Genomic DNA, 13,907 nt, shown 5'->3' on the forward strand with positions numbered 1-13,907 from the left:
AACGTAAAAACTATTTTTAAGAATGTTATTGATTTTCTTCGTTTGTTGCATTTCAATATAAATACTTAACATGTTTACAAATGTTTATATTTACATTTTCTTTATAATCATAATCGAGTATATTATATTAATCAATTTACACTTGAAACAGTTTCGTTTCCGAGCCATCGCAAAATGTAATGTATATCATAAATATATACAGCATTGATAACTTTGTTGTTTTAATAAACAAAATCAGCCGCAGTCAGTCTTTTAGCTAGTACCACCTGTTGACTGAAATAGGAATATATTCTTAAAAACTAGAAAATCGTATTATAAAATAGATAGTCATTAACTTTTGTGTACATAAAAGAATACACAAATACACAATGTACACACTTGTGAATATAAATATAATAATACATTTTTTAACTTATTTTAAGTATATAATAAAAAAACATTGACCATTTTATAGAGTCTTATAATCAGCAATTTCTGTTAAATAGAAATAGGTACGAGCAAACTGGTGATGCTTTTAGACTCCCTGCGACATGCATAATTATTCATTGGATTTTTATTTATTTAAAGTAAACATGATGCAGTGAAAAATAATAGATTCACGTAAAACAAACAATGGGAATACTTAATAACAACAAAAATTCAAAATATTTTCTATGTTGTATTCAAATATTAATACCAAAACTTTTACATCTAACAGAGTCCATTATACTATTATTAGATTATATTGATAAATTAATTAATATTTTTAAATGCTTGAAAAATACTGTTTATGTTAAATTGAATTTGAATAATAAGGAATATTGTTGTCTTAAACAATAATGTTAACAGTTGCCTTAAGTTAATTTTATAAAATCCACACAGCTCAAAATGGAAATTAGCATGTAATCTCCGTAATGAAAAAAAAGCAATCTGAAATGCAATAATACAATGATTATTGATTAGTTGGTTATCGGTTGGTTCATAATGTTCACTAATAAAGTTTAATATATCAATTTACCTTTCGGCGAAGTGTGGGATTAGCTGTTATGGATAGTCTATTTAAAATCAAAGTTGTCCGCCTCACCTATAAATAATGGAAAAAAGCTAGATTATCAAATCGACATTTTTACATAATACACAAAAGTCTTCCAAATACCAATATTAAATTAAATATGTATGCTTATGAAGATATAAAAATTAGAATAATAATTTACCTCTTTTTCGGTGGTCTGGCAAAGGTAATACAACATGGCGATGTCGAACAGTCTCATCAATACGTCAAGAATCGGGAAAAAACGGTGTACATCGACTTTAACAAACATGCCTTTAAATAGAACATAGTGATATAACATATAGATGATAGACGACAGATATCCCATTATAATATTAATAAGCACTGGTGCTCCGACAATGGATCTGTTTATGGCATTCAGGCTATCCAAAGTACTAGTATACATAGTGAACAATTTGCCAATGGGAATGATACCCTTCGATATTTCGTCGTTTAGTTTGTACACGATTATTTGGACGAAAGTTATTAAAAACATGTACTCGTAAAACATCCAACGGTTATATACAAAAGTGAACCACCATAAAACCTAAAATAATAGTATGATTACCAAGTCGTGGTTATTAACAGTGAATACAGTAGTCGTCATGGTTTCAAACAAATTATGTGAAGCATAAAATCTAATGCTTTGTAACAAATACATACTCACCCTATTTTTTTTTTTTTAGTTTATCAATCCGAAGATTGGCTTTACTCACCCAATTGAAAATTGGAAAATTGGGGATGATGATAAAACCTATTGCTGATATGATATACATCATACAATGCACTAGTAAACCAACGATGCATATCCAAAATATTTTCGTTTTTAGAATAACTTCACTGTTAAACTGTTTGAATACATCAAGTGTGTCCATACATTTCTCCAATATATTTGATAATTTATTATCGAAAAAAAATCGCCATGTAATGGAGAAGAGTGGTCCCAATAACTTAAATTCAACACTGGCAATCAATACAATTGAAATAGGCTCCAAAATGTTCAATATATTATTCATCGCCTGAGAATGGTTATAAAAAATATTATTATGATTACAACAATAATTATTATTATTTTAATGTTCTAGTATAGGTATAATTTGAAAATCTAATTTTAAATTTCAGTGAATATTATTAAAATATTATGTATTTTAATAATACACAAATTGTATTATAATATTATTATAATATTCATATACGATGTTATTTTAATATTTTACTTTTTGTCCGCAACCCTGAGACCCACTTTAGATGTATAAATATACATTGCATTGTACTACACTGAAAGGTTAGAAAATACTTTATAAATATTAGTATTTTCATTTTTGAATTTCTGACTCGCAGTTCATGAATTGTGATTTATCCTTTATTTCGTACTTAACATATTTTATTGTATACTTATAATAACACTTAATATATTAAAATACTAATAAGTCATAAGTATATAAGTCATCTTAATTATGAATAAATAAATAACAATTATTATATAAAGATAAATAAAACTTTATCAATGTTTGTCTTATTGTTTATAGTTATATATAAATATAAATAGGTACTTAAAAAGCGTACTATAAATTCAAATATAATTATTTCTATTTTATACCCATTTATTTCCATTATATATATTGATTAGAAATATAAAGGTTAAGACAAATCGCCAAGCATAACTCATCACCATCCATTGTCTTTTGATAAATTGTACACTACCGTTACCGGTTAAAATAAAACACCAATTAAAAATTGTTGGCAAATAAATAATGTCCATTATATTGTATCAATTAAAAATATGATTAAATATAAATTTACCAACTGATGGCACGTATTATTATAACACTTGTAAGCTTTGTTAATACTGAGGCAATAGCTTTTTAATTTTTTATAACTAATAGAAGTCAAAAAAATATTTTTCATTGAATAAATAGGTACTTAATGTGAAGTGGGTTTGTACAATTATTCAAACATTTATATAAAACCAATACATTTACTTTAAAACATTTTTATCTATTTACTAATCTAGCTGCATCTAATAGAACCTATATTTATTGTATATAGTAATGGAGTAGTACGGTTAATGAAAATAGATATTACGATGGTCAGATACTTGTAATATTTATTAAATTATGAACTATCACAAACATAGGTACATTTATATTTTTACTATTGTTATTCCTACTTAAAATATTTACCATTCACTTCAAAGTTCAAATAAAAGTAAAATGCTTTCATTTAATTGATTTAATATTTAGTATTACAATATGCTTGTACACAATAAAGACCACCATGGATATAGTTAAGGGAAGAGGTTTTATTAAAAAAAAATATGAAATTTGTTATAGTTTTTATTTCTAATTCATAATACAATAATAATTGCATTTTAATCGAATGGTATTTTTCTATATTAGTCCTATTTTTTTCCATTACATACATTGATAAGAAGATATATAGATGTTGAGGCAAATCGCCAAGTATAACTCAGCATTCATGTTCTTTTGATCAATTCCACACTATTGTTACCCTTTAAATGTTAAAATAAAACGTCAATTTATTTTTAACTATTATTTTAAATTCAACAATCTATGCATATTTTGTATAGTAGGCTTAAACAATCCTCGAAAAAACAATGCGTCTTTCCAGTACATTTTTTTTTTTCATAAGGAGAAATATATGAGTAGTTTCTATTAAATTTTCAAATCTTAGATATAAAAAGAAATTTTTTATGAATTTCTAAAGAAATACAATTTCCTAACCTATATTTTTTAAAGATGTGTGATTTTGAAGAATTTGATCAAAATTCTAACTTAAAACACTTATATAAAAATATTCAGATTACGTATTTTTGATATTATGAATTGATATAATAATTTATAAACACATTATGAGGAACCTTGTATTAAGTTTTCTTGTATTCACTTTTTGACCATACTTGAAAAAAAAATTAAAATATTTTTAAAATATGTACTGATCATAATTGTATCATGTACAAAAAATGATAATATACAAACATTTGTTAAAAATATCAAGTATCTATGGTTTTATTCGTTTTAAGTTACTCTAAAAAATCGAGTGTGGTGAAAAAATATCCGTTTTTTCATAATTTTTTTTCTGATTATGATTTTGAAAAATACTGAGAATTTTCAGTTTCGAACGTTCAAAAATACCAATCAAATGTCCTATTTACCACCGAAAAATACTGCCCCGAGGCATAGCGGTAATAACTCATATCTAAGGTCTAAAAATAACGGACTTATACCACTTTACAACATAAGTTAAAACAGAGCTGGTCAAATCGAATTTGAATAATAGTCATTAGCTTATAGATTGTACGAGGGTAAGGCGTCGTAGGTGTAAGTGCTCGTTTCACTCCATTCGGCTCATACCTACGACAATTAATAATAATTACAAATTTCAAATATTAGATTTTGAATAAGTACATACAACGTCCAAAAAATAAAAACAACCCCGAGATGGCGACCATTCTTGGCGAATCGTCCTATACTGTGTAAAATAGTTTGGTCCATAGGCGTAATTTTAGGGGTGTTAGGGGGTGCTGAACACCCCCAAATTTTTAGTAGCATCATCAAATTTTTACTGGTCATAATATTATATTCATAATATTATATCATGGGCATTATAAAAAATGTACTACTCTGACATCATTTTCATAATAATAAATAACAATAATATATTATATAATAATAATAACACATACATATTTTATATTATAGCCTATAGGTATTTGTTTATATTAAAGCCCCTCAACAATTTAATTTTTGAGGAATAGTGTTTAGACAATTATTTCGTTCCTTGCGGTAACTGCTCGTCTTTGTGTTTAATACCTAAATTATCATTATTGTGTAATATACTCCACACCAATCACCATCATACATATTATACTATATCATGCACGTCTTATGTAGTCAAAACATTCAAAATCAATCTATGTACTTGAAATAGCTATACGGCTGACAAAATAGTAAGTAGGTACTTACAGTTTCCAATGATCCAATTAAAAATGTAATGTAATGTTTGAGCGCATAAACGATATATTATAATTTATGAATTTGCATTGATCGGAGCATTTTTCAATTTTAGCAAATTCATGACAAGAATAAATTATTAAAGATGTTGAATATATGATCTGAACGGTGCAAGCTAAACTTTTTTATCAAATCAACATTTTTAAAATTTTTTAAATTGAACCATTTAACCTTCATTTTTTTAGTCGATAAAATAGTTTTAATAAAAATGTATATAGTTTATAGGTCCTTTAAAAGGTTAGTCTGATGATGGAGTAAAAATGAAGGGTCGCTTTAGTCGAAATAAATTTAGCATACTCCTATATTTCACCCAAATTTTGCCGATAGGTTAGATTTTAGTATTAATCAATATAATATTTCTATGATAAATCATATTTTTAACTATAAGAGTGCCCATATTTATAATAAGTAGGTACTTGGGTACAGTGTGAGTATTTATTTATTTTTTTTTTTTTTATGGTGAGGATAACATATTATTTTAAGTTTGGGAGCACATAACGATACGTTTTAGGTAACGCAGTATATGTACACTGTACAGTCTATAATTTATTAACCTATAATAAATACCTATTTGTTGGGTATTATCAATTATTTTATAATATATACCTACTTATTTTCCTACTTATTTTCTTAATATTATACAATAATAAACATTTAAATTTTAATAAGAGCTAAACTTAAAATATACCAAATATGTTCAAATCATTAGATAATATTATTTATTCAACGATAAATAAACAGATGGATAGAATTATGGAAGCGTTTAAGGCAACTTTGATAATAATATTTGAAACTGAAGAAGTAAAATAATGTGGTTTTTTAATATTTAGTTCTAAAACTTGCCAAGAGATGGCAGCATATAACATCTCCTATAGTAGAAGTAATCATCCAAAATCATAATAATATTAAACTCATATCATAGTTTATAACAGTACTGTATAAAACAACAACGACTTATGCCTTATCCATATTTAACTATCTTATAACGAAACGGATAGAATGTCGTGAAAGTTATTAACAAGAGTACCTTACTTAGGGTACCTAAATAACTAGTTTCGATTAAAGCATCAAATCTTTAACGTTAACAAAAGGAAATATTGAATTTAAAACTTATTTACACAAATATGTTACATTATTATTATACAATACATCGAAAGATTTAAATAAAATACAGATAATTAAAAATAAAATTATAACAATATTATACAACTTATTAACTAATAAATGTTAAGTACTACATAATTACGCATGTCTTTTAAGAAGCCTGCAAATGTGTCCTTATTCAGGAGTAATATTTAGGCAATGTACAGTTTCGTTGCCACAGGCCTTAGCATTTTGTGTTAGTTGTCAATGATGATTAGTGTGAGTGTGATGGTATGCAGTTCTACGTACGCATTACATACGTACACGTGTAATCAGCAACACTGACTAAAAATAAAAAGCAAGAATTTTCGCTCAAAACACACTCTATAGAAAAAAAACTCTCAAGCATCGTAGAGAAGTCTGATTTAATTAAAGTTTTTTTCGTTAAAAACAGGATAGATTTCTCACTGGAGCGCATTGGACAAACATAATGAAAATCACAAAAGTTTATGAAAATTAGTCATACGCAAAATCGCATTATATGGTTTGGTAAGAGAATTTTGGAAAACCAAGTCAAATGCATCCCGTAAAAAGTATTTTTTTTTCCAAAAAAAAAATTATCGAAATCAGATCACTCTACAAGACTTGGGAGTTTTTCCTATTAAGCATGTTTTGGAGAGGTTAATAAGTTTCATATTATATTTCTTCTTTAAGTTATAACTTTATCAAACATTAATTATAAAATATCAATCAGTCAATCAGTCATACGACCTGTTTAATCAGGTCATACACTGGTCCATTGACGAAGCAAATATTATGCCAAATATTACAGTGATGACTTCAGATTTAAAACTGTGTTCGGCGTCCTCCCACAATTATATATAATTTCGACGGAGCCTAAAAGTCCGACAAAACTCGACGTAACCGCAACATCTGTTTGGATCTGGGAAGATGCAGTGCTGCGATAGACATGTGGTCACAGTTTAACATATAGACGTCGTTCGTTATGGTACCAGACGAAGAAAATAGTCCACAAGAGCTGTATGCTAATTGCTAGATCATATTTATAACATAACTCTTCTAGTCTTCTGGTCCCAAACCATCTGCAAAGTTTAACGCTAATAATAAAATATATGAAATATATAAAATTCAAAACGTTGTAGGTTTAAACAAACAAAATTAGCCGTAGTCTTCCAGCTAGTAAGAGCTGTTACCTAAAATAAGAATATAATCTTCACAAAACACAAAATCACAATATAAAATATATAATATATATTCCCTAACCTCTGAGCATATAAAATAATACGAAAACACACAATTTACACACTTGTGAATATAAATATAATAATGCAATTTTTTAACTTCTTTGAGTCACGCTAAGTATATAACATTAAACATTGACTATTTTATATAGCCATAAAATCGGAAATTCGAGCTCCAACTAAATATAAACACAGTCAAATTGGTGCTTTTGGAGTCCCTAGTCTCTACGTTATGCATATTTAAACGTTGTATTTTTATTTATTTATAGTATACATCCTAAAGTGACAAATTAAAGATTCGCTTACAACAAACGATAGGAATAGGTAATAACACCAAAAAATCGAAAATATTCTCTATGAATAATTGTATTCAAATATTATACTTATATTGTAAATTAAATATAAATCAAACCTTAAACCTAACCATTAAAGTAAAACTATTATCATCTAACAGAATCTTTTATTATGTTATTAGATTATATTGATAAATTAATGAATACTTTTAAATGCTTGAGAAATACTATTTATGTTAAACTGAATTTGAATAGTTAGAAATATTGCTGTCCTAAATAATAATTTTAACAGTTGCCTTAAGTTAATTTTATAAAATCCGCACAGCTCAAAATGGAAGTCAGCATGCAATATTCGTAATGAAAAAAAAGCAATCTGAAAAATGTATAGAAAAAAAAATGACGATTGTTTTGTATTCATTGGAGCTATAGATTCGTATTTATAAATGATATATCAATTTACCTTTCGGCGAAGTGTGGGGTTAGCTGTTATGGATAGTCTATTTAAAATCAAAGTTGTCCGTCTTACCTATATACATTGGAAAAAAAGCTGGATTATCAAAATTAAATTTTTACATAATACACAAACGTTTCTCAAATACCAATATTAAATTAAATATGTATGCTTATGAAGATATAAAAATTAGAATAATAATTTACCTCATTTTCAGTGGTCTGACAAAGGTAGTACAATATGACGATGTCGAACAATCTCATCGATACGTCAAGAATCGGGAAAAAACGGTGCACATTGACATTAACGAACAGGCCTTTAAATAAAATATAATGATACAACAAATATATGATAGAAGACAGGTTTCTTATTATAATATTAATGAGGACTGATGCTCCGACAATGAATCTGTTTATGACTATTAGGCTCTCCATAGTGATAGTATACATTCTGGTCAAGTCGCTGATGGGAATGATGCCCTTCAATATTTCATCATTTAATTTGTACAAAATTATTTGGACGAACATTATTAAAAACATGTATTCGTAAAACATGCAGCGGTTATATATAAAATGACATGACCATATAACCTAAAATAATGGTGTGATTACCAAGTCGTGGTTATTAAACAATAATTCGATATTTACTAACATCAGAAACCAATAATAAAATACTCACCCATTTCAAAGCAGAATAGTCGGGAGTGGCCATATAATAACCCATTAGTGATGTGATGTACATCATAAAATGCACTAGTACACCAGTAATGAAAATCCAAAATATTTTCGTTTTAAGTATGACTTCACTGTTAAACTGTTTCAATACATCAAGTATGTCTATAAATTTCTCCAACATATTTGATAATTCATTATCGAAAAAAAATCGCCATGTTATGGAAAAGAGTGGTCCCAATAACTTCAATTCCACACTTACTAGCAATACAATTGAAATAGGCTCAAAAATGTTCAATATATGATTCACGGCCTGGGAATAATTATAAAAAGTATAATTATTATTTTTTATGTTACCTACAACAATTATTACTAAATCTAATTTTAATATTCAGTAAATATTATAAACATAAAATAAGAAAAACATAATATGAGATTAAATTTAGTTTTATTATTTATTTTTAACAATACGTTAATGGCATTACAATTGAGTTTTATTTTTCAATTTCCATACCCATTTATTTCCATTATATGCATTGATTAGAAACATAGAGATTAAGGCAAAGCGCCAAGTATAACTCATCAGCATCCATGTTCTTTGAATTAATTTTGTACTACCATTGCCGGTTAAAATAAAACACCTATTGAATATTTTTAGCAAATGAATAATGTTCATTATGTTGTATCATTTAAAAATGTATTTAATTAATTAGTTGACCAACTGACGTTACAAATAACATGTGTAAGCTTTGTTGTGAGACAGTAACTTACGTTATTTTTCTTAATTGTAGATATGAAACAAATATTGTTTTTTTCAAACAAATACGTTACCTAGTTGAAGTGGATTTAAATAGTTTTTTGTAAAATCAAAGTGGATAAGTATATTTATTTAAAAAAAATTTTATCAGGTTACTTATCTTATTGCTTTTAATACTATTCATTATATGTATTATGTATACTAATATCAGTAATATCATTAAAGAAAATAAATATTACAAATGGTCAGGTATTTTAATATTTACATATTAATTTTTGAATTGTCGCAAACATCAATTATCATTATTATTCCTACTTTAAATATTGACCATTTAATTCTAAGAAAATTATAAAGCTTTTATTTAATTGATTTTATATTTAATATTATTATTTTTAATATGCCTTAAGCTTGTACACAATAAAGCTATAGTTCGGGCCCTAGCCGCCTCCGCTGAATAATATTTTTAATTTTTTTAATTTTTCTCAAACATTAACTCCTAAATAAGTTGATCTTCATTGCATTATCTTGTTAGTTTTTGACATTAATTCAATATAGTTTTAATTGATCTGTTGTTTGATAAATGATAAGTAGACTATATTTGTATATATAGTGTTGTGGGTACCATATACAAATAATTATTACCTATTTAATAGGTAAATAACCCTAGACGACGAACTTGAGGGGTTCAATAAATACGTTAAAAAATTACTAGTGAACTATAACTATTTAACTAGTGTAGATATTAAGAAGTGGGTAAGTGGGTACCACTATCAATGACTATCATATTATATTAATGTTATTACCTAATTATTTTAAATTTCTATCAAAAGAACTTATGAGAAACCTTTTATTAAATTTTTAAATTACTTTTTAAGCTTTTAAACTCAGCAAAAAATGTTTTATCTACATTTATAGAAAATTATATACATATATAAATAACTTAAAACGATTCAAAATATTTTGAAAATTGTATCTTGTATAGAAAATTATAATATAAACATTTGGTGTACATTTAAAGTATCAGCGGTTATCAGTTTTTGAATTACAACAATAAATATGTAATATTATTTGAGAAGAAATAGTTATTTTCCAGTTGATATTTATTTTATTTATTTAACTATCCACAAATAAAACTTTTAAGAAGATATCTATTAAGTAATTTGGAGGTGCTGAAGCCCCGTTTCTATTTTTTCATTAACTTTATTATTTAAATGAATAAAATATAAGATATTATGTAAAAACGACTTTGAATTAACTGATAGGTTGAAGATTTTTGCGTGTAATATAATACAAGCCGATATATCAAGTATGCTTATTGCTCACACTATTTTTTAATTTAATAAATGTATTAGTTTATAGGCCAGGTAAATATACGTTAAGCTGAATATTACATTTTTTTTATAATTTAAATACAATAATTATAAAGCATAATTATCCAATATTTAAAGTATACTCGTATAGTAGTTAGTAGTTTTATTGTAAATACCTACTCAGGAACTTTTTTCATAAAGATGATAGGATTAACAATTGTAAATGTTAGTAGTTCCCTTTGAAAAAAGAAGATAGTATCTCAACAGTTAACTACTTATATTAAAAAATAAAATCTAAGTATTTGAATGTATGGTCTTTAATGATACTAACAAATTTCAAAAATCAGATTTTGAATAAATTTATTGTGAAAAGATAGAACTATAAAATTGGTGTCGAGACTCGCAATGCTCGGTTAATCACTCTGTATAGTACCTATTAACAGGTTATATTACAGCATTTTATGACAAATCATAAAATACATGTAACCAATGTTGATAACAATAATTATTACAGTACGAGTTTATTTTGTTATAAATAATACTAAAGAATTTTTTAAAATGTGTGAAGTAAAAAAGTTTAGTTCTTATTTATTACAATACTGTGAATTTTTCAAACATTTAGTGCTAAAACTTTCAAAGAGATGGCAGCATATAACATAAAAAATCATGAATCATAATAGTATCAGTGGCGGTTATAAGGGGAGGGCGAAAGGTGGACCGCCCCCCCCCCCTTGGGATTTGGTTTTTTTTTTTAATTTAGTATATCACTGACCCACAACATCATTCTACAAATTTTTGAATATTATGATTTGATAGCAAAATATTTTTTCGTTTTAATCACAGATAATATATTATCATAGTATTGTATATTATCAACTCTATGTCTCGGTCAGGCACGCTTAACATATTAACTAATTACAGTTATCACTTATCAGTACTAGACATTCATTATTTGATCGTTGGTGATTTATTTTGAAATGCGTTTATTTGGATTTTTCTAAATTGTTGTAATTTCATATTTCCATTACCTAGTACCTATTAATTTGAATTGTTTTATTTAACAATTTTTTTTTAATATGTCAATGAAGCGAATAAGCAGTTATTTTGACATTACATCCAAAAAATCAAAACCTAATTTGCCATTGGAAGAAGATCATAATACAACCTATGGCACTAGTACAGGTACAGCTGAACTTATTTCTATACAAAAACCTGAAGCTGAGCTTGGTAAATCCATACAGTCTGAAATTACAGATGAATTAGATATAGCAAATTTTACATGTCGAAGTAAAATTGTAAGTGATTATATAAAATCAATTATACTAAAAAGGAGCAATATTCCTAGTTCTAAGTTTCAATATCCATTTTCTCTTCATAATAAAAAAGGAAAATAAAAATATTGTAACATTAATGCAGCTTACACCAAAGTATCTTATTAAAATAAAAAATGAAGACTTGCATAATTATTTGTCAACAATTTTTGAAATTGTGACTGGAAATTATACATATTTTCAAGCTTCATCAAAAGATTTAATACAAAATGAATTAAATTTATGGTTTACTAAATGGAAGAGACATGAATCTGAAGGTAAATATACTTACATAATATTTAAATAAACATTTTAATATCATTAATTTTATTTATATAAAATACTACATTTTTTAGGGGAAAATATTCCAAATAATGGGTTGGAAGCTCTAATTTCGTGTCCGGAATCAGTATTTCCTAATATTCATTATATTCTTAATATTATTTGTTCCCTACCTATTAGTGTTGCTTCAGCAGAACGAAGCTTTTCTACGCTTAGAAGGTACCTACCTGTTATAAGTAATGTATAAATCATTTGACTTTTGAGTATTAGGTATTGCTCAATAGTCAATAAACATAAAAAATAAAAACTCAAATTTCAAGGTATATTAGTATATATTATTATATTTATTTTAATATTTACTAAATGTATAGTGGTATAGTGGTATACACTATACAATACAAATGATTAAGAAAATTACTTTTCTAGTTTGCTTCACTCTACTAAATTTAAAAATATTATTTGCTTATATTATGGAAAAATAAGTACCTACTTAATTTTCTTTGCTTATGCTTTTCATAATATTCCTTTATAAGTATTTTTACTAAAAATATGCATTAGTTTTGCATAGTTGAATGCTTTTAAGTAACTGATTGATTAATATTTTTTTATTTAAAATGTTTCAATGCTATAACTATATTGCTACTATGCATGTGATTTGCTTTATTTATTTAGATTGAAGACATGGTTGAGATCAACAACTGGTGAAGACCGATTAAATGGGCTGGCACTGCTTCATATCCATAGAGACATTAATGTTAATATAGATAATATTATTACACGCTTTGCTAAGCAAAAAAAAAGGCATATGCTTTTATTATAATTATATTATATAGTTTTATACCCAAGTCAATACATTCATATCTTTATTGTTTAAACATTAAGTTAAAGTGTGTTAATAACTTAATATTATTAATATATAAATATTATTATACATTTATATTTTATACCTATAATACCTTGAGTATATTTTATATTATATGTATATACTTTGTATTATATATAGTTATATATATATAAATGCTATGGGGTGGGGGAGGGTTGGTTTTTATTTTCGCCCCCCCCCCCTTGAACAGCATGTATAACCGCCACTGAATAGTATATAATATTCTACAGCTCTATCTAGTAAGATCAAATGTTCTATAATCACAATGTAGATAGTGCTATCTAAAGCCGTATAATCAAAACTGTATTTATGTACTTTCTCCTTTACAAGGTTCCTCATAAGTAGTTATAATGGCAGTTGAGAAATATTAAAGATTCATAGGTATAATTTTTTTTTGTAAGTATTAAACCTCAGATTTATCAAAATCTCAAAAATTATCAAATTATTTTGTAATTTAAAAAAAATGAAATGTTCAATTTTTATAACTAGAGTTGAAAATCTAAAACGAGGAAATGACCATACTGTAACCAAACAATCTTAA

The 13,907-nt window shown here is 26.0% G+C and overlaps 3 protein-coding genes across 3 annotated transcripts; 1 reads left to right on the forward strand and 2 right to left on the reverse strand.

The window, feature by feature from the left end:
- Nucleotides 1–832: 832 nt before the first annotated feature.
- On the reverse strand, nt 833–1,636 carry LOC111041506 (the record flags this gene model as incomplete). Its single annotated transcript, XM_022325783.1, has 3 exons — nt 1,194–1,636; nt 998–1,063; nt 833–909 (listed from the first exon to the last, which is right to left on the reverse strand). Coding segments are annotated over exons 1-3 (491 nt in total), but the record flags the coding sequence as incomplete, so codon positions are not given.
- A 5,575-nt stretch (nt 1,637–7,211) lies between these two features.
- LOC111041510 lies at nt 7,212–9,105 on the reverse strand. The gene is made up of 4 exons (XM_022325789.1): nt 8,832–9,105; nt 8,360–8,743; nt 7,323–7,361; nt 7,212–7,250 (listed from the first exon to the last, which is right to left on the reverse strand). Exons 1-4 carry the CDS (start codon nt 9,006–9,008, stop codon nt 7,212–7,214), a joined length of 639 nt encoding a protein of 212 aa, XP_022181481.1. The 5' UTR covers nt 9,009–9,105.
- A 2,727-nt stretch (nt 9,106–11,832) lies between these two features.
- LOC111041511 (52 kDa repressor of the inhibitor of the protein kinase-like) lies at nt 11,833–13,907 on the forward strand. Its single transcript, XM_022325790.1, has 3 exons — nt 11,833–12,479; nt 12,558–12,702; nt 13,856–13,907. The coding sequence occupies exons 1-3, from the start codon at nt 12,302–12,304 to the stop codon at nt 13,905–13,907; spliced, it is 375 nt and encodes a 124-aa protein (XP_022181482.1). The 5' UTR covers nt 11,833–12,301.

The sequence above is a fragment of the Myzus persicae genome, unplaced genomic scaffold (assembly GCF_001856785.1).
Source record: "Myzus persicae strain clone G006 unplaced genomic scaffold, MPER_G0061.0, whole genome shotgun sequence".
Lineage (NCBI taxonomy): Eukaryota > Metazoa > Arthropoda > Insecta > Hemiptera > Aphididae > Myzus > Myzus persicae.

Bases quoted from the DNA above. Each gene is read 5' to 3' on its own strand.
- LOC111041511 (XM_022325790.1), top strand. From the start codon at position 12,302: ATGCAGCTTACACCAAAGTATCTTATTAAAATAAAAAATGAAGACTTG. The intron at 12,480-12,557 runs GTAAATATACTT...TACATTTTTTAG, and splicing joins GAAGAGACATGAATCTGAAG to GGGAAAATATTCCAAATAAT. The intron at 12,703-13,855 runs GTACCTACCTGT...TTTTATAACTAG, and splicing joins AGCTTTTCTACGCTTAGAAG to AGTTGAAAATCTAAAACGAG.
- LOC111041510 (XM_022325789.1), bottom strand. From the start codon at position 9,008: ATGTTGGAGAAATTTATAGACATACTTGATGTATTGAAACAGTTTAAC. The intron at 7,362-8,359 runs GTAAATTATTAT...TTCTTATTTTAG, and splicing joins GTCAGACCACTGAAAATGAG to GTAACAGCTCTTACTAGCTG. The intron at 7,251-7,322 runs GTTTGTTTAAAC...TAAACTTTGCAG, and splicing joins GGAAGACTACGGCTAATTTT to ATGGTTTGGGACCAGAAGAC.